The 20,633-nt window shown below is 39.5% G+C and overlaps 1 protein-coding gene across 1 annotated transcript in view; it reads left to right on the forward strand.

Annotated features, from left to right (window-relative positions):
- Positions 1–20,633, forward strand: part of iqgap1 (IQ motif containing GTPase activating protein 1) — a 57,591-nt gene that overhangs the window by 31,338 nt on the left and 5,620 nt on the right. The window contains exons 9-32 of the mRNA XM_028014255.1: positions 118–205; positions 545–702; positions 788–872; positions 1,590–1,753; positions 2,053–2,213; positions 2,303–2,427; positions 2,603–2,766; positions 11,361–11,451; positions 11,547–11,714; positions 12,934–13,076; positions 13,149–13,319; positions 13,398–13,481; positions 13,567–13,638; positions 13,992–14,061; positions 14,170–14,534; positions 14,632–14,795; positions 15,741–15,965; positions 16,674–16,814; positions 16,913–16,997; positions 18,434–18,666; positions 18,754–18,886; positions 18,972–19,074; positions 19,936–20,071; positions 20,148–20,235. Of these exons, the coding sequence (XP_027870056.1) occupies positions 118–205; positions 545–702; positions 788–872; positions 1,590–1,753; positions 2,053–2,213; positions 2,303–2,427; positions 2,603–2,766; positions 11,361–11,451; positions 11,547–11,714; positions 12,934–13,076; positions 13,149–13,319; positions 13,398–13,481; positions 13,567–13,638; positions 13,992–14,061; positions 14,170–14,534; positions 14,632–14,795; positions 15,741–15,965; positions 16,674–16,814; positions 16,913–16,997; positions 18,434–18,666; positions 18,754–18,886; positions 18,972–19,074; positions 19,936–20,071; positions 20,148–20,235 (3,417 nt within the window). The remainder of the gene's footprint in view (positions 1–117; positions 206–544; positions 703–787; positions 873–1,589; positions 1,754–2,052; positions 2,214–2,302; positions 2,428–2,602; positions 2,767–11,360; positions 11,452–11,546; positions 11,715–12,933; positions 13,077–13,148; positions 13,320–13,397; positions 13,482–13,566; positions 13,639–13,991; positions 14,062–14,169; positions 14,535–14,631; positions 14,796–15,740; positions 15,966–16,673; positions 16,815–16,912; positions 16,998–18,433; positions 18,667–18,753; positions 18,887–18,971; positions 19,075–19,935; positions 20,072–20,147; positions 20,236–20,633) is intronic.

Here is a 20,633-nt window from a genome sequence, read left to right on the forward strand (position 1 = left end):
TTTGAGAAATACTTTAATCTCCATGACAACCAAAACGGCAGGTTGGACCTAGCCCCGCCTTCAAAGTAACTGTTTTTATTGTCTAAAGCTAATAAAATGCCGTCGTTTGTGTTGCAGCAACTGGAGAACACCGAAGCAGAGCGAGACATTTATGACGAGCTTCTGACTCAGGCAGAAATCCAGGGCAACATCAACATGGTCAACGGTAAGATCCGCCGAAACGAAAGTTAAATCGAATCTTTGACTAAATCAATTTATCAATTTCTTGAAACTTGGTGTTGGTTAGGTGTCGTCTGAATAAAGTATCAGCATCATTTTAATAGCTTCTATTCTTTGCATAAATCCCAAATAATCAATTTCATTTCCCATTTTTTTCGACATTTTCTTTGACAGTATTATTGGACTCAGCATTTCCAATGTGACATAATTCACAGTATTTGCCTAAAGAGTTGTTAGAACTTTTGCAAGGCGCTGCATGCACAGGCTCATGAATATGCCTTGTTTTTCCTGATGCGTTGGCTGACCTTTGACCCTTCTCCTACAGTGAGCAACGCCCTGAGTGCGGCAGAGCAGGCTCTGGTTGGAGGAGATGAGGATAAGTTGTACGAGGCTCTGAAGGCCGTCGGAGTCCAGAACCTGCAGCCTGAGAACAAAGGCTGGTACCTGAAGCAGCTGCAGGGCGAGAGGGAGAACAAAGAGCAGGTACACACACACGCACACACACAGATTATCCCAGATTATCCCAGATTAGCTCTCCTGGCTCCTCATCATCAGTTCTCCATGCTAGGTGTCTCCTGGACAACCTCTGACGAAGGATGAGCTGCAGAGCGGCGTGGACGTGGCGAACGAGGTCGCCGCCGGATACCTGAAGAGTAAGAGCTTCACACACCGACTGTTGGTGTGACCTGAACCGAAACACACCGAACTGCGAAGCATTACGGTTATCATAGTCAAGAAAGCATAACTGACCTACTTCCTGTTTCCTCACCGGTTTTTAAAATAAAACCTTTTATTGATCTTTTTGTGCTGTTTGTAAGTAGATGTGAATTTTTCAGTCATATTTTCTCCATGTTATTCTCTTATTTATAAATGTCAGAGTTAAAAACTGAATATTTAATTTCAAGCTAAATATTTACTTTAAAATTAAATATTCAACTTTCAAATTGAATATTTAGTTTTCAAAATAAATATTTATCTCTAATTAAATACTTATTTTCCTAACTAAACATTTATTTTACAAACTGAACATTTAGCAAGCAAGCTATATTTAGGTTTCCAACAAAATATTTAGCTTGTAAATTTTGTTTAGTTTTAGTAGCTTAATACTTTGGTCCTAGCTAAATATTTTGGTTACTAGCTAAACATTTAGCTAATACGCAAATTGGCATGACAAACTTTACAAACAGGACGCCATTATCAACTAGCTGTCATAATATTGACAATAGCATTTTTTTCAGATTCTTTGTGTGATTGTTTTATTTTATCGACCACTGAGTGGCGTACGATAATTCACATTACGTCCATTAAAATCTATTCATTTTATCTCCCACCTGTGTCCGTTCCCGTTGTGAACTTCCTGCCTGCTGCAGTGCTGAAGGCGGTGGAGCGCATCAACGGCGCCATCAGAGCGGGCGTGCCGGAGAAGACGGTGGAGGAGCTGATGAACCCGGACGCCCAGCTGCCCGAGGTTCACCCCGGTGCCGCCGACCTCTACCAGAAGGAGCTGGCCTGTCTGCAGCAGCAGAGCGCCGAGGTGGGGCGACATGAAAACTGCTGACCTCAGCACAAATTGATGCTTTATAACATGAACTAGCATGCCTCGGCGATTCTGACCTCAGAGGAACCTACAGAGATCAGTCAGCAGTTCTTCAGATGAATCCCAAATTCCTGATTTACTAAAGCCTCGTTTCATCCACCAATTTATTAATATATCCATCCATCCATTTGTTCAGTCATCTATCCATCCAAAATTGATAAATCTCTCAAACTGTAACATATTTCCAGTGATGACATCATCAATCATGTGACTTTTCGCCGCATCCCGTCCTGCAGGGATGCCTGGCCCACCCTGAGCTGCTGGTTGCCGTGGAGATGCTGTCCGCCGTGGTTCTGATGAACGAGGCGTTGGAGGTGGGAGACCGGGCCGCCCTGTGGAGGCAGCTGGCCAGCTCCGTCACCGGGCTCAGCAACGTGGAGGATGAGTACGCGCAGAGGTCAGGGTCAAAGGTCACGCGCCCGACACGTTTCCAATCGGACGTTTACGGAAGGCTGACTGACGTGTTTTGTTTTCTCTGCCACTCAGGTACATGGACGAACTGATGCGCCTGAAAGCTGCAGCCAAAGAGGAGGGGAGCAAATATCTGACCTGGAACGACATCCAGGCCTGCATCGACCAGGTCAACCTGGCCGTGCAGGAGGAGCACGAACGTAAGACTCACAATGCAGAAACAGTTCAGACCCAAATGGAAATATAAAAACATGAAAAAAGTGAATTTCGCATAATATGTCCCCTTTAATAACCATCAACAAGCTGATGAGGATAAATTAACGAGGGTTAATTAGCTCAGTCTGTTGCAGTAAACTGTTTTCTTTGTCCATGCAGGAATTGCTGCCATTGGACAGATCAACGAGGCACTGGACGAAGGCGACCCCATGAAGACCCTGGACATGCTGCAGAACCCGTCCGCCAAGCTCACAGATGTGGACCCGTCCATCGCTCAGCACTACCATGACAAGCTGCTGGAGGCCCGCAGGGAGAAGGCTCATGTAAGTCAGACGAAGCAGACGGCAGGAAGAGGCGCCGCTCTCAGCCAAGCCTCAGTCCTCCAACAAGCAGCGTTCACTTCATTTTTGGTCTACTGCAAATATCTCAGTACACTAGAAAAATACTAAACTATAAGTATTAGTTCCAATGGCAGATGATTTCGCTTATAACATAGAAAAATGTTTTGTTATAAGTGAAATAATGTTCCGCTGGAATTAGTAATATTTCATCAATGTTAAGGAATTGCGTTTAAAAAAAAAACTTCTATATCTTGCTGAAAAATTACTTAGTTTAGTCTTTTTCCAAGTGTACTAATATATTTGCTCCAGAAATGGCATTTTGGTGCAGTTAATAGCTATTTTTAAGGTGCTTTTTTTTTAATGCTGACATAAAATCATACCAATTTTATTTGTCTAGTTTTTTGTTTTTGCAGTTTATGCACAGTATATGAAAGCTTGGTTAAATACCAGCTTTTTAAACTGACACAGTTGGAAAATAGTGTTTTGGTTTTCCTATCTCATAGATTTTTGGGTCTCAGTTTGCTTTTCACGCTACTTTTTAATTAAAATCTGCAGAAATAAATGTCATATTGATTCAGCTGCTTGATGCCTGGATATCATGCTGAGATATTAGAGATAAATATTGTGATGCAACAAATCCGCGTTCCTCCCTGCTTCCTATATTTATCACTTTGGGAGCCATGATTTGTATCCAGAGGTGGCTAGTAACTAGTTACATTTACTCAGTTACATTTACTTGAGTAACTTTTTTGGAAAAAATGCAGTTTTAGGAGTATTTTTACTTGAGTAAAGTGGAGTTGAAGTGAGTTGAAGTGTCTGGCTTTGGCATCCCTGCTTTAGACAAAAAACAGTCTTTCTATGAGAATTTGGAGCTCTATCCCAGGAGAAATAGGTTTTCTTTCTGTGTCTTGGTTGCACGGTTAATCATATTAACAGCTGGGTTTTGAAATTGGTAGCTGAGATGATGCAGGAAGCTTCAGTTTCCACCACCTGCACATGTTTGCATTTCTGTGCAGCCTGCATGGAGTCATGTTACAAACCTGCAAATCTTTTCTGCACTTTCTACCCAAACAGCAGCACATCATGAGGAGTTTTGTTGCATTTATGCCTGGCTAATGTTGCAGCTTTGTTTTCTTTTCTAAATCGGGATCCACATGCTGTTTCTTCTGTCTTTTGTTTAAGAAAATGTCTCTGAAGCAGCCTGACTCTGAGCTTCGCTAAACCACCTCACAGGTGTAAATGGGTCAGAAAAAAAGGGTTTCTAACTGTAATTGTTGGTTTCAGCCAGAAAGGAAAACGAAGAAATACTTTGTAATTTTCTCTGAATGCAGCCAGTGATGCGTTTTTAGTTGAAAAACATGCGTCACTGCCTCCAATTGAAATAATTTGTCAAAAAGACAGAAAATATGTCAATTTCTTTAGCTAAATCTGTACAAAAGGCCCAAAATAATTTGACAGTCATAAAATGACAACAGTAGACACCGATAATTCAAAACTTAGTTTCGCTAACGCTAAAGCGCTACACAAACTTGGTATGTAGTGAAAGCTGATGCTAAAGCGCTGGTTTTGATTCAAGTCGTATTTGAAATCCTACACTCCTCTAACATACTTACTTAGGTATTGTATTTACATTGATATCTCTTCTGTTTATTTTGTTTCTTGTTTTAAATAAAGTCATTGGGAATAAAAAAACGAGACAGGAGAGGAGAGGAAACGGAGCTGCTACGTAAACAGCCTTCACCTACTTCAAAATAAGAGCATAAAGACAAACGTGAAGAATCCTCAATAGTCAATAAACTTCAACAAAGATGTTGAACTTTTGTTCAGCTGAAAGTTTTACAAAACATCCACATGAATTAATCTGTAAAAGCTAATTTAGGGAAACCCAGAGGTTAGGGTTGGGCTAAATGAAAGATTAGCTTCGCTGTTGGCGGATTAACAGTAGTGTTGTTAGCTCCAATAATAATATTCACAAAGAGCTTGTAGCCTAAAGTTTGCAGTCGTATGATATTATGCTGAATATTAAGTAGTATTTTTCCTCTCTGTGGAAAAAACTGTAAATAAATGAACTTTCTGAATGTTTCCCTGCTCAGGTTACCTCCAGCTTCACCAGTCTTTCTTCATCATTTGCTTCTTCAGGTTTTCTTAGTGAGCTTTATGTAAACGGCTCATGCAAACTGCCAGACTACAGTTACTTTATTTTACTGCTGCTCACATGTTCACGCTGACACGACTTTATTTGAATTTTCCTGCTGAAGACCTTGGATGAACAGGTCAGATGTGAAGATGATGTTGGGAGGAAAAACATGCAGCTCTGCGAGATTCAGTGTTTATCTCACGTCTTCTGCTCAAATATGCTGCATTGTTATAGAGTTTGTGTTTGTTACACTGCAAAAACACAAAATCTTAAGTATTTTTGGTCTATTTTGTATTGCTAATGTCTTAGTACACTTAAAATAAGACTAAAAAGTACAAGAAAAGAAGCCATTTTTTAAGTGAAAAATTCCTTAATGTTGATGAAAAAGTACAAGTTCCACTGGCAGATTATTTCACTTATAACATAATAAATAAAAGAAAAAATCTGCCAACTTTTTCATCAACATTAAGGTGTTATTTACTTAAAACAAGATCCTGCATCTTACTGAAATGTTACTTCTAAGTTAGTTTTATCTTATTTTAAGTATACTAACATATTTACATTAAAAAGTAGACCCAAATGCTTGGTAAGATTTTGTTTTTGTATTGCATTGTGGGTGTTTTTCGACCAGTTTGCATTCATGATTAGGTTTGCAACTTATTATGTGAATTAATTATTCTGACAATGAATTAATTAGATAAAATCAAATTGGCACATTCTGCAGATTTTTATTTAGCAACTGAAGCTTTTTTTTACACATTAGAAATGCATTAAAACATGCAAAGAAACTTATCATTTAATAACGTTCTTATATGATAAAATAATAATTGTATTTCTTAAACTGCAACAGTTTAGGAAACTGATAACAAAAGCATTCATTTAGTGAATGCTTGATTATTTGCAACAAAAGATGGATCTGCAGTTAAAAATAATGCTGACTACTCCTCTGTTTTATTTTTTGGATTAATAATTTAATAGCAAAAAGTGTTTATTTGAACCAGGTGAAACTAAAACTGCCACTTGAGGAAAGACAAAGAAGCTTTTTAATAAATTAAAAGTGTTTAGGTTTCTGCACACTTTTGGGTTAATTACTGATCAGCAAATGGCCATTTATTGAGTCTGTAGACTCCAATTAATCACAATGAAGTCGATTAATTGTTCCAGCCTTATTGTGACAGAACTTTGGAAGTGCTGATTTACTGTGAATGCGTTCAGTGGGGCTGGTAGAAATGTGCAGATGACTCCATGTGACTCAGGCCTGCAGGAGACGCTGATGTCATGGTGTTGTCACTCCCCAGCCCCCTCTACTTCCTGTCCCATATCCATACAGGATGTGTAACTTTGGCTCAGCAGCCGTTCCTCCTCGGCTTGTGAATCTTGAGACACGGCAGACCGGAGCTTCGTCTGCCTGGAGAGCAGCTCTTCCTGCTGTCCCCGACTCATTTGCCTGGCTTATCATAGAAAGTGTGGTTCTTTCGTGCAGAGCGTGTGCAAGGCACATTTGTGTGTGACGTTGCGAGCAGAAGCTCCTTATTTGGGCCGTTTTGTTCGTTGTAGGGAGGGGAAGCAGAGGACAAGCTGCAGATAGGCATGCAGGTGTTTGTTGCAGCTTTACTTTTGGTCCGTAGTTTGTGTTGAAACGGAGCCGCCGCCCATTTTGTTATGTATGTAATCATAATGAGTCATTCAGCCTTTGTCTTTTTATGGTGTTAAACTTCAATGTTTTGCTGGGATTTTATGTGATTAACCACCTCAAAGTAGTGCATAGTTAACATTTTACACTTTGAAGGAATACCTTATAGTTGTCTCTGCAGTTACTGGGAACCTGTAGAAATCAATACCAACCTGCATTTAGGTTGTTGTAGTGTTTTAATACTGCTTTCATATAAACTGTCCATTGTGTCTCTGGTTGTGTTAACTGTGTTAGTGGTGCATGTTTCCCAGTGAATTTTGTCTCATGTGAGTTAGGGCTGGGCAATAAATCAATAACGATGTGTATTGAAATCAGCCTGTGATATTTCGGTTTTTCTTTTTTAATAAATTTGCAAGGATAAAACAGGAAACGTCACTCTTCCAGTTCGGCAGTATTTCATATATTTAAAACAAAAAAAAATTCAATAATTATTGATATCGACTCATATGAAACGGCTGTAATCTAAGGAAAGCCTTACATGTCTGAAACAGAAAATGCTACCGCTACACGACTGAACAGGTCTTGCAAACAAGATCTCAACATAGCTAGCGAGTTAGCTAACACTAAAACGTCACTGCCTCAATTCAGATCATGTGTTCCTCAATAAGACAAAAACAATGGCAAACTGTTTGTTAAAATACTATTTAACATGCAGTACGGTTCTGTCCTCAAGGAGCTAACAGTTAGCACTAACATTAGCAGAATTGTTTAGCTAGCTACTGCCTAAATAATTCTCATTACTGTTAGCTAAACAATGACTTGGGCATTTTATCAATGCACAGTAAATTCATGTCTAAAATAGAATTTGTTATTTTATCGTTATTTGCAGCTTATCACTTTGCAGTTGCTGTTTTTATAGACAGAAGGAACTGAATAATCAGTAAAGCTAATTTGACTTATTTGGCAATGAGCAAACTAGCATACCTCTAGTATTACACAGAGGTGGATAAAGTACTCAAATATTATAATAAAGTAATAGTCTAACTTATATTGATTATAAATTAGATGGGAATGAAGCGAGAGCTAGTTATGAACTTGTGACTTGTTTATCGTTGTCATAGCAACTGCCAAGACAGTTTGGTACAGATACCTACCAAGCTGGCTGTCAACTACAAAGGTCCTGGAAGTGTGATGTCAAGTGAGAGCTCTGTATTGGTTAACCAGAAGTCCTTGTTTGGCAGTTCTGCAGCAGATACTGTTTGACCTAATTGTTCAAAAGCTGTAATAAGGAAGACAGAAATATAAACAAATTGAAAAAGTATGACTCAAATAAAATCTAAAGCTATCAACGAAGCACCAGGAGGGATTGAATTAAACTTTCCTGCACTCCTACAGACTCAAAGTACACAACAAAATGTGTTTAGGGGCTAAAAAAGTGGCTTTAGCATGACATGTTTGTGTAGATTTTTTGGGGGGGAAACTATAAACGGTTCCACAGAGATGGTAAGGAACAACATGAATCTGTTTTTCCTGCTGATTTCACATGCGTAGGAAATAACAAGCAGGACCTCTGCTGGTTTGTTCCTTAAAAGGACAGAAAGCTGAATGCTGCATGAGCACACACACCGATCCCTGGGCTGAAGACTGAGTTGGTGATTACAGCGGCTTCCTGTCGTTTTTCTGATGAGGTATTCCCCGGGCGAGCGAGAGAGAGAGAGAGAGCGGGACCATCGGGAGGACGAGCCTCGTGGCAGAGATGAAGTGAAACTGGAAGTTGGAGTTTGCAGCTGATCTGCTGATCAGAAACAAAGGAGCGAGTGTGTTTCCTTCATGGAGCTGCGTTTCGCTTTGGTCTCATTAGCTCTGCAGACTTCGAGCTGTTGGTTAGCGAGGCGGGAAGCAGAAGTTAGCTCAGCGCTGCGGGCTGCGTCTACATAACCAGCAGGAAGTCCAGCCCAGAATCCACTGACTAACTCAATCATGTTTCTCTTCAGATTATTATCATGTTATTTTGTTGCTGCAGCAATCCTACCAAAGATGGAAAGATTCAGCACAGACTCAGGTTTTAAATTTGTCCTATGCTGGAAATAAATCCAACCTTTAATTCAATATGGAACGCATTAGAGGATTATCATTTTTGCAGAATTACAGATAAAGCAGTGACTGTTCTTGCAATATATTGGTTTATTTATTGGTTTATTTAAGGAAAGAGAAGGTAACGCCATGTTGGAAGGGGTGTGCATCAGACGGGGACTGTTATAAACATACCTGTCATGAACAAGAAGGAGTCTTCATAAATGTTTAATTAAAATTCAGAAGTTCTTTATTGATCCCAAAGGGAAATAACTCTTATTAATTCAGATTCTTGAAGTGTCATTGTAGATGTGGATGGCTGTTGGCAGAGGGAAGACCTTTTGTAGCAGTCTGTATTACGGCAAATCTAAAGAGGCCTCTGACTGAAGACAGTCTCATGAAGACGATGGTCAGGGTTGACCATCATTTTCTTGGTTTACGACTGAAGTCATAAAGTGTCATTTGGTAAATAATCAGACTTAATGCAAAGTTTACACTTTTAAAGACACTTTTAATACAACTTTGCGTTAAAAGTGTCTTTAAAAGTGGAATTATTTATTTTAAGTAAATCATACTTTAATATTGATGAAGCAATACTTGTTCCATTGGCAGATTTTTCCTCTAACATGGGGAAAAATGTCTTGAGTTAAATAACTTGCCAGTGGAACCAGTACTTTTTCATCAATATTAAGGAATTATTTACTTTAAACAACATCCTGTATTTTGCTAAAAAGTTGCTTGTAAGTTAGTTTTGTCTAATTTCAAGTGTACTAAGATAATTGCACTGGAAACCAGACCAAAATTACTGGCAAGATTTTGTTTCATAGTGCAGACACTGAAGGATTTGCATTTGTATTTCTTTTAACATGTCCAGAAAAAGATCTTCAATCAGTGTTGACCTCAATAAACCTATTTAGCTCAACTTCCCCGATTGCTGTAACTGCGGAAAAATGAGTAAATAATAATCCTACGCAATGTTGTAGAGGCAGATTCTAAGGAAGTGAGATGAAGTGCAGAATAAAATGTTAGATAGTTGAACTAATGCACCTCTAGAAAACTCAACCGCCCCAACTCTCACTTCCTCTATTTCCTTGATGCAGTCATAAAGTTTAAGCTGCACAGTCTTCCTCCTCCTCCTCCTCCTCCAGCCAGGCCCCTGCCTGCTCCGGCGCCACACCCTGTCGACCGCCTCCCCCAAACTACAAATCAAACACACAAACACTAATCTACACTCAGGTTTGTTTACTACTTTCTGTGCACGCGTCTACAGATGTTATCCACCAACACGGCCCGTTTTTTTCTCCCCTTTGCTTGAGACATGAAGATCAGGTGTCAGTTTTACCCACACTTCTAATTCTTCTTCTTCTTCTACCCGCCTCCTTCCATGTTCCCTGAGGGGTGGGAGGTATGAAAGGGGACGTTGCAACCTGAGAAGCGCTAGAAAGCAACTTTTATGCAGAAAGAGTGCCATCTGGTGGCGGGTTGGCATTACTGCAGTGGAAAATAAGCGTGCGGGTTCTGATGAATCAAATAAGAAACAAAATAAATACACAGTATTTGCTTTTTGTCATGATTCTTTTAGAAAATATCAAAATGTAAAAATGCAATGTGAAAATATTAAGTGAACCCCGTGATTAGGCAGCTATCAAGTTTTCATTCAAGTTTGCAAACATTTGTGCACAACTGTTGCAGAAGCAACAAATTGTAAAAAGATTACACTTGTATTTATAATGCCTTCCTTCTTACCTTATTTTATTCTATAATATTGTTCTTATGCTTGTGTAGTTTATCCAGATGTTTTTGTGACATACACTGCAAAAACACAACATCTTAACAAGTATTTTGTTCTAGTTTCTAGTGCAAATATCTGGGAACGCTTGAAATAAGACAAATCAACTCACAAGTAACTTTACAGCAAGAAACTGGAGGCAATAATTATTTAATATTGGTGGAAAAAGCTTTAGTTACTCTGGCAGATTATTTCACTTGTAACAAAACATTTTCCATGTCATAAGTGAAATAATTTGCCAGAGGAACTAGAACTTGTTCATCAATATGGAGGAATAATTTACCTAAAACAAGCTCCTATGTCTCACTGAAAAGTTGCTTGTAAGTTTCATTTCAAGTTTCCTAAAATATTTTCACTGTGGAAGAGACCAAAAATACTTGGTAAGATTTTGTTTTTGCAATGTAACATGAATAAGTAACTTTGTTCTGCAGTGCATCTCTGATATGTCGAATGACAATGAAGTGAGTCTGACTCTCTTAAGAATCCACCACAGTGTCTGAACTTTGACTAGGCCATTGCAACATCTTGATTAATTTCCTTGTTTTTTAGCCATTTTGTTGGAAGATTTGCTGAAGTGGTTTGATCATTGACTTGTTGCTGACCCCGTTTGGGCCAGGCTGGCTTATGGCTTCACATTTCACTCTAGAAAACTTTGCTACGCTCTGACATTGTGCTAATTTTGCTGGGACACTCTGTCTCACCCTTGGGTATTCTTTGTCTCTGATAATTCTATTTATTTATTAATTTTTAGGTTTTGAAATTTCTTATTAGGAATTATTATATTTGTAGCTTTCCTGCTTTAAGAACAAACTCTATTGCTGATGTCTTTTTCTAATTGACATTGTGCTAACATTCATTAAAAACCATTTGTCTTGGTTTTATTGTTTCTGTGTTTTTAAGGTTTTTTTAAAAATAATTTTGCTTGTATTTTTTTTATCTTTCAGGAAACTCAGGATCCGTCCGCCGTGCTGTGGCTGGATGAGATCCAGGACGCCATCTTGAAGGCAAACCAAGACACAAAGGAGGCCTTGCTCTGTAAGAAAACACACACACACACACACTCTGCTTTCCAGCGTTTCTGTTTATGTCGGGGAAACTGTAATGCTTGACCTTTGGTTCTGTTCCAACAGTCTCCCAGTCCATCCAGGCCATTAACGAGGCGGTGGATACTGGAGATTCAGCTCGGACTCTGGCTGCTCTGCGCAGTCCAGGAGCCGGTCTGTACGGCGTCACCGCGGAGTGCGCGCCGACCTATCAGGACGACTTGGCCAAGATTAAAGAAGAGAAGAAGAACGAAGGTGAGGAGATGCAGAAATGATTCATTCTACTCCTGGTTTGAGTCATTGCTTATGTCTTTTCTCTGTATAATTATCAAGTGGAGATTGATTAAAGGAATAATTTGCAAGAACAGAATGATCTGAGAATGAGACAATGGGTTGCAACTCAGGAACAAACAATTCAGTTTAAGCCTCGACAAGCAGGTCTGCATGCTCAGCTGCATGCACACCTGCACAGCTGCATGCACACCTGCACAGCTGCATGCACACCTGCACAGCTGCATGCACACCTGCACAGGTGCATGCAGCTGCTGGCTAACAGTGTACACCACCCAAAGAAGGGAGTGTCCAAGAATCCTGGAAAGACAAGAACATTAATAGGAAGTATTGAAATATGTAATTATGACTAAATACAGGAGAATTTCTCATTCACAGCCTGCAGTTTTTCAGCAGTAGCTTTTTTTAGAGATGCACCGATCCGCGTTTTTCACTTCCGATACCGATATCTGATACAGAAAAATCAGTGCTCAACTGACTTACATTTCTTTTTTTCTTTTTTTTCCACAGACATAAATGTCCTGAATTACAAATTTATTTGATAACTGCACTAGTAAAGCACATTTGCACTGCAAAAACACAAAGTCTTACCAAGTGATTTTAGTTTAGTTTTTAGTGCAAATATCTTAGTTCACTTGAAATAAGACAAAAATAACTTGCAAGTAACTTTTAAGCAAGCAGTAGCTGCTTGTTTTAAGTCAAAGTTCTGGTTCCATTGGCAGACAATTTCATTTACATCAAGACATTTTTCTTATATTAAGTTAAATTAAATAATCTACCAGTAAAACTAGAACTTTTTCATCAATATTACGGAAATATTGACTTAAAACAAACTCCTATAACTTACTGAAAAGTAACATCAGTTTTGTCTTATTTTAAGACAATACGTCAAAAATATTTGCTTTAGAAACTAGATCAAAAATACTTGGTAAGATTTTGTGTTTTTGCAGTGAACCAATCATCAACACCCTCACACACAAGCATAACATCCATTAAAAATCTATCCTTATCTTTTGCAAACATATTTATCTTCCTAAATGTCGAAAACAATCTTCCACAGATTTTGTTACATTTAGCAAACAGTGGGATTTTTGTAGCTTCATCTTTGTTTTCCTTTTTGGAGACCCGATTGATCATTGGGATTACCTGCATAAATTAAAGTGAAAACAATCCATCTGTCCAGGTGACAATGGCAGTGAGTGGGTCAAACACTGGGTGAAGGGTGGACACAACTACTACTACAACCTGCAGACCAAGGAGGGTACGTGGGTGGAGCCCGAGTCCTTTGAGCCAAACAACATGCAGATCAACAAGGAGGAGATCCAGGTAGGGCTCTGCCAGGTATGGGCCTCACCTGAGGTGGGAAGTCTTGTTTGACTGTTTATTTTCTCCCATCAGGGGGTCGTTTCTGGGGTAACTACCGCCTACAACCGGGAGCAGCTCTGGCTCGCTAACGAGACTCTAATCGCGAAGCTTCAAGCTCGATGTCGTGGCTACCTGGTGAGAAACGGCCTGAAGGAGCGGATGAACTTCCTGAAATCTCAGGACCCGGCTGTGATGTGCATCCAGGTGAGAAATTCATTATAAAACATGTAGACGAAACCCAGATGTTATCAGACAGTTTGATACCCAAACGTTTCTTGTCAGGCTCACTGGAAAGGCTACAAACAGAGGAAGGCATTTCAGGAGCGCAAGCAGCACCTGAAAGATCACACCGACGAAGCCATTAAGGTAAAACTGGGAAGATGTTCCAGTGATCTGTCGCCCGTCTGTAGACAAAAAGCATTAAAGATGAAAAGATTTGTCTTTGTTTCAGATTCAGTCCATGGTCCGAATGCATCAAGCTCGTAAGAAGTATAAAGATCGTCTGAAGTACTTTGAAGATCATGTGAGTCTTGTTCACCCGCAACCTGAGACTATGAAAAGTAATTGCCCCCTGATTGTTTAAATTCATTCACTCTAGGAGAGTTTCAAACATAAACGCACCAAAATTATTTATTTTGGATGAGTTGTTGATGCACTCTTTGAGTAATTTTGGCTGATGGTTCTCTTGGAATCCCATAGGAATAACTTGGTAACCCTTTCCTGGTAAATTACTTTATCTGATTTTGAATATCTTTAGATTGTTCCCCGATGTTTTGAGATCTTTAACCTACTTCAACTCATCAGAATGATTACTTTCCTTTCTGAATCAATGTGGATTGAAATCTTTGACTCACTGATGAATGTTTTGCGCTGCAGATTGATGATGTGGTGAAGATCCAGGCATTCATCAGAGCTAACAAGGCGAGGGATGACTACAAGACTCTGAGTAAGTAGGAGATGAAAGGGGGGATAGCCTGGCCAAGTTGGTCACCCACTTTGTCACATGGCCTCTTGAGTTTAGTGGTCATGTGACATTTCTGCAAACTTTCCACAGTCAATGCCGAAAATCCCCCAATGGCGGTGGTGAGGAAGTTTGTCCACCTGCTGGATCACAGTGACCAGGACTTCCAGGAGGAGCTGGAGCTGATGCGGCTCCGTGAGGAGGTGGTCACAAACATCCGCTCCAACCAGCAGCTGGAGAACGACTTGAACCTGATGGACATCAAGATTGGCCTGCTGGTGAAGAACAAGATCACCCTTCAGGAGGTGGTGTCCCACAGCAAGAAGCTGACCAAGAAGAATAAGGGCCAGTTGTCCGACATGATGATGATGAACAAGCAGAGGGGGGGCCTGAAGGCTCTCAGCAAGGAGAAGAGAGTCAAGCTTGAGGCCTATCAGCATCTCTTTTACCTTTTACAGGTGACAATCCTTCACAGTATTTGTCTGTTGCTGAATTCCTGTCTCAAATCTACCCGTCTGCCTGATAACGCCTCTTTTTCCGTCTGATTTGCTGTAGACCAACCCGACATATCTGGCCAAGTTGATCTTCCAGATGCCACAGAATAAATCTACAAAGTTCATGGACTCTGTCATCTTCACCCTGTATAACTATGCCTCAAACCAGAGGGAGGAGTACCTGCTCCTGAAGCTCTTCAAAACTGCTCTGCAGGAGGAGATTAAGTAAGAATCAAAGTCCTGATATCATAACTCATGCTATTAGTTTTACAAGAAAAGAATGCTACTGTCTGACTGAGTCAGCTCAGGCTCTTTTATGGGCCAGTTTACGTTGAGGAGCATTATGAATCGGTCATTCCTTTCTGTTTATAATGCCGTCTGCATCTGAAGTGAAAAACTCGACGTCCAACTTGCTCTGCACTCTGTAAATATGATGGTCTCCATTCCAGTTAGCTCGGTAGAACTTGAGACTATTAATATCGGGGTTGCGGGTAAAGTCCCACATTTGGGTGCCAATTTTGTTGGAAATTGATCAATAGCAAACATACAGAAAAGTTTTGTCCAGTCTGACTTTCCAACATGTGTTGATTTGTTGACTTGCTTAAGTCTGGAGTTTCACCACAGTTTCTCAGAATCATCACATCTGGAGTTTCTTTCAACAGATTATGTGACTGACTGTTTATAACAGTGTCTCAATCTTTCTACATTTTGCTAAGTTGTAAGTTTTTCCTGGCCGCAAGCTGTATGTCATTACATTTGTGATGGTAAGTCAGAAAAGGCTTTTCCTTGGCATCCCTCCAAAACAACCCGTTAGCATGTAGCTGGCACCTAAGGGTTGTCGTGGAGACGCCCTCCTAGTGGATGGGGGCAAGGTATACTTGAGACTTTGTCCCTGTTTGTCACAGTTCCAGTTGTTTCTGAATGCTTGTAATTTTTTCAAGTTTATTCAAGTAACAACCTTGTTGTAACCATTTCCCAACTTACAAAACTGAAATCACATCTGCATTACACAAATGTTGTGTTCTCTTGTCTTTTCCATCTTAAAGAGTGCCTACCAGACCTTTCTGTGTGTGTTTAGATGAATGCCTGTATGGTTAACCTAATGCAACACTGTATATTCCAACACGCATCAGTTTCTACTAACTAACTATGTTTTTAAACTGCTTGTAGGTCAAAAGTGGATCAGATGAAGGAGATCGTAACAGGAAATCCAACAGTAATCAAGATGGTGGTGAGCTTCCACAGAGGCGCACGAGGACAGAACGCACTGAGGCAGATCCTGGCACCCGTGGTCAAAGAGATTATGGACGACAAAACGCTAAACATCAAGACGGACCCAGTGGACATCTACAAAGGCTGGGTGAACCAGATGGAGTCGCAGACTGGAGAAGCGAGGTGAGATGGAGGTCGGGTTGCATCATAAGATGGGACTTGTTTTGAGTCCTTGTTCATTCTAGATATAGTTGTTTTAACTTGTTTGTTTTTTGTTTAGTTGCACTTCTTTATCAGATCAGTTCCTCTTAAACGTCATGCAATAAAGCAAGATGAAAATAGCAGCTTGTTATCTCATGGAGTGTGTTGTTTCCCCTCTATGCTGATGACACTCGTATCTATTTTTATTATCTCTCTTCACTCTGATTAAACGCAGACTGAGCACTGAATGTCGGATTCCTCTATTTTACCTATGTTGTCTGTTCTTTCTTTTGAGAAAATGAAGATGTTTACTGTTTACTGGTCCATGGTTATTTCCTGGTATTCAGCTGCAAGATATCTGACATTTCTGCACAAATTACTGATCAAATATTTCTGTTGGTGTGTTATTTGCATCAGTGGTTCAAAGAAACATTTTTGCTGTCAAATTATTTATAACTTTCTCAATTGAGAAGTCTTTATTGCCATTAAATATATGAAACATATCTAAACACTTCAAAATGAACATTTAATAGTTATGTACAGCTTCTACCGTTTTGTTTCTAAGAGTCGCTCTGGAAAATCTTCTTTTTTAAGAACTACAAGTCAGTTTGCCTTAGCTTTTCCCCAACTCCACCATTCCTTGTTGAACTTGTTGATTTCTTTTTTGTTTCTTTGTTGTCTTGTTAACAGTAAGCTGCCTTATGACGTCACTCCAGAACAAGCTATGTCTCATGAGGAGGTTAGGACGAGACTGGAAGCCTCCATCAAGCACATGAAGAGCATCACTGATAAATTCCTGTCAGCGATAACCGTCTCTGTGGATAAAATTCCGTACGTTCCTCATTTATCATAGTAAAGATGAATTTTTTTTCCCCCCAGCATAGCCAGATTTTCCAGTTTTACATCACTTTGTTACTTTTGTGTCTCAGATATGGAATGCGGTTCATCTCTAAGGAGCTAAAAGACACTCTACAAGAGAAGTTCCCGGATTCTACAGAGGATGAGCTGCTTAAGGTTTGCATCGTAATTTGTTAGGTTATTTCTGTCATTTTCCACAAAACAAAAACTTATTTATGCTGCATGACAAATTATTTCAGATTTACCTACTTAATGAGTTTGGAAATCAAAATAGTTAACTTTGGAAAACAGTATTGTCAGAAGTAATTATGGTTAGCTGATGTTGTCATATGAATTTCAGCAAAAGTAACAATAACTAACTGAGGATGTTAGCGTAATAGGCTAATAATAACAATGTTAGTCATAATGACCAACTTTAGATGTTGACTTGAACATTTTTTACAGTTGACTACAGCTATGCTAAAGCTTACATTGCTAAAGCATAGCAATGTTAGCATTAATCAAAATAGCTAACTTTGGATGTTAACCTTGCTAAAGTTGACATTGGATATTGGCACTAATAACAATAATCACTTTGGGCTGATGGCCTTCTAATGTCAACCAAAATAAAAATGATGGATCCTAGCATTCTGATGTTAGCAATAAACATAACCAACTATGGACATTATTATGCTGATGTTTAATCATAACAACTAACCATGGAAGTTAGCATGCTAAAGTTGATCATGATTAACTTTGAATTTTAGCATGCTATTGTTAGCATTAAAAAATAATTATATATATATATATATATATTAGTATCTGTTAATAATAATAATAATCCTGTGGAAGCTGGTATGCTAATGTCAGTACTGACAGTGTTTAAGCTGTTAGCTTACATCAGCATGCTAATGCAAGCATTTATCACAATTTACCATGAATGTTCAAATCCTCTTGTCAATTATAATTGCTGGCATTCTAATGTTTGCATTAATCATAACAAACTATGGATGATCTTATGGTAATTGATCACTAATTAACTATTGAAGCCTTTATGCTAATGTTTGCATTAATCATAATGATGAACCATGGCTCATCATATGGTAACAATAATTAAGAATGTTATCAGAGTAATCAACAGTGAATATTAGTTTGTAAATGATTTTTACATAAAGTGTGCTTAATTGACCCATTATCTCCAATCCATTGACTTAAATTTACTGCTGCCTCTCATTTAACAGTTTTCATGCCCATTTTCTTCCAGTTCTGCCTTTCTTTGTTACACATCTCTTTCCTTTATCTTCTTCTGGTGTTACCCTCTTCCTTCCACGTTTCCAACCAGCTCCAGTTTCTCTTTGTCAATTTTCAGCTGCTCCCTTATCTCTGCTGACACTAAGGTGAGCCAAGCCATCTTTTTAGGCTTTCTTTCATGCTACTCTCTTTATCATTTAGACATTTCTGCATCTCTCTGAAGCATTTACTAAACTGTTAAATCCCCACTTCCTTCATTCTTATGCTAAAGGTCTTGTAATATGGGAAAAAAGATTATTTGCACTAATACCACTTGTTCTGAGTATCATCATTGAAGTGATGGAGCCATTTGAACTTTGCAGATCGTGGGAAACCTTTTGTATTATCGCTACATGAACCCTGCTATTGTAGCACCTGATGCCTTCGACATTATTGAGGTGTCTGCTGGTGGTCAGCTTACCACTGAGCAAAGAAGAAACCTGGGTTCTGTGGCCAAGATGCTTCAGCACGCTGCATCCAACAAGATGTTCCTGGGAGACAACGCTCACCTCAACCCCATCAACGAATATCTCAGCTCCTCCCACCAGAAGTTCAGGTCTGAAATCTTAATCCTTCTGAATACTAATGCTGAAAATGTTTCTTTTTTTATTTTCAAACTCATTATTTTCTCTTTCTTTCACAGGCGTTTCTTTTTGTCTGCATGTGACGTTCCCTCACTTGAAGATAAATTCAATGTGGACCAGTACTCAGACTTGGTCACGGTCACCAAACCTGTCATCTACATCTCCATCGGAGAGATCATAAACACTCACACTGTGAGTTTAAATCACCCCGTTCTAAAATTGATTGATTATTCCATGATTGTTTGATCAAAACAAGCAATCTTTTGTGTTCTGTTAGCTGCTGCTGGATCACCAGGACGCCATTGCACCTGAACACAATGACCCCATCCATGAGCTGCTCACGGACCTGGAAGATGTCCCCACTGTGGAGTCTCTTATTGGTGAGTGGATTAAAATGACCAGATTATTTAAAAAATGTCTCTAATCTGTTCTGTCCCTAAACTGACTCGTCAAACCAGATTTTTAAAGCGGCCGTATTATGCAAAAATTCACATTTTGCATGTTTCTGTACTTCCGTTTGGGTTTCTACTGCTTCTAAAAACAGACCAAAACCCCCCAAAAAAGACAACAAACAAAACACTCAGCCAGTCTTTGGCAATGAGTTCATGTTTGTTTGTGTCGGGAAAATGAGTGAAGCCCATTTCACTACCTAACAACCCAAGCTGAGTGGCAGCCTGTTTGGTCAGCTGGTTTTACAGCTATATGCGCTGTACAATGGCTGCTGGAAAAGACAAGTGTTTTGTTGCTAATTTACTATCCAGAAACCACGTGGTGCATTCTTGCTAGTTGTGCAGGAGGCTCCACTTCTGCTTTTTAAAGATGTACGGTTGTATAATTGTGCATCTGTTTGCAGCCATTTTCAAGTGCGAGTGTAAACATTTAGTTGGGGGGGCGTGGCCAGCTGCAGCTTATTTTAATTTGAAGTGATAAGATGCCCTAAAATAGGTTATTCTGAAAGTAGGCAGACCTGAGCAGACTAAAATCTCATTATCTAAGACAGATTTTGTGGAAGAAAAAAAAATGTAATGAACATGTTTTGTATAGCTCATAGACATATGCTAACTAGTTCAAGGAAGCATATTATGTCTCCTGTAAGGGTAAAAACCACAGAATGAACCAAAAATGTTGATATTTAAAATTTTTTTATTTTAATCAAATGAGCACCACTTTACTTTCATGATTTGTCTACATTGGTGATGAGAGCAGTTTCTGACCGTTTCTGCTCTCCATCTGTCTGTCAGGTGAAAATCCCCTTCCTCCAGACGATCCCAACAAAGAGCTGATGGGAAAGACGGAGGTCTCACTCACGCTCACCAACAAGTTTGACGTTCCCGATGAGGCCAATACAGAGATGGACGCCAAGACTCTCCTGCTCAAGTGAGTTTGGCCCCTACAGGAAAAATCTACTGAAGCGTAATCAGAAACATTTTCATCTTTGTTTTATCGTTTCCAGCACCAAGAGACTTATTGTGGATGTCATCCGGTTCCAGCCCGGAGAGACGCTGACTGAGATCCTGGATTCAACAGCGTCTCCAGAGCAGGTTGGATGTGGTGGAAAATGAATGATTTCAGTCATTGCTTCAAACAGACACCAGAGGGCGCCCAGCATTTAGCCATGTCCACAGCGTTTTTCTTTGATTAGTGGAAAACTGCAGCGTTAACTTGAGGCACAAAATGGGAACTTAGCATACTTGAAGACAAATGGTTACTTCACTTTGTGACGGATAAAGTGCAAGCAGAGTTGCACTTCCCATCTATTTGGCAACATCCTCTTTTTGAAAAATGAAAAATTTACGACCCAGAGAAATTCCTTCATGGAGTCGTTCTGTCATTAGTTATCCTGATTGCTCTGCTGTTTATCTACTGTAAATTACCACCAAATCAGTTATAATCACACTGTGTTGAGCAGAAGTGTTGAACGACTCCTGATGTTTTGGTA

Source organism: Xiphophorus couchianus, chromosome 4 (assembly GCF_001444195.1).
Source record: "Xiphophorus couchianus chromosome 4, X_couchianus-1.0, whole genome shotgun sequence".
Lineage (NCBI taxonomy): Eukaryota > Metazoa > Chordata > Actinopteri > Cyprinodontiformes > Poeciliidae > Xiphophorus > Xiphophorus couchianus.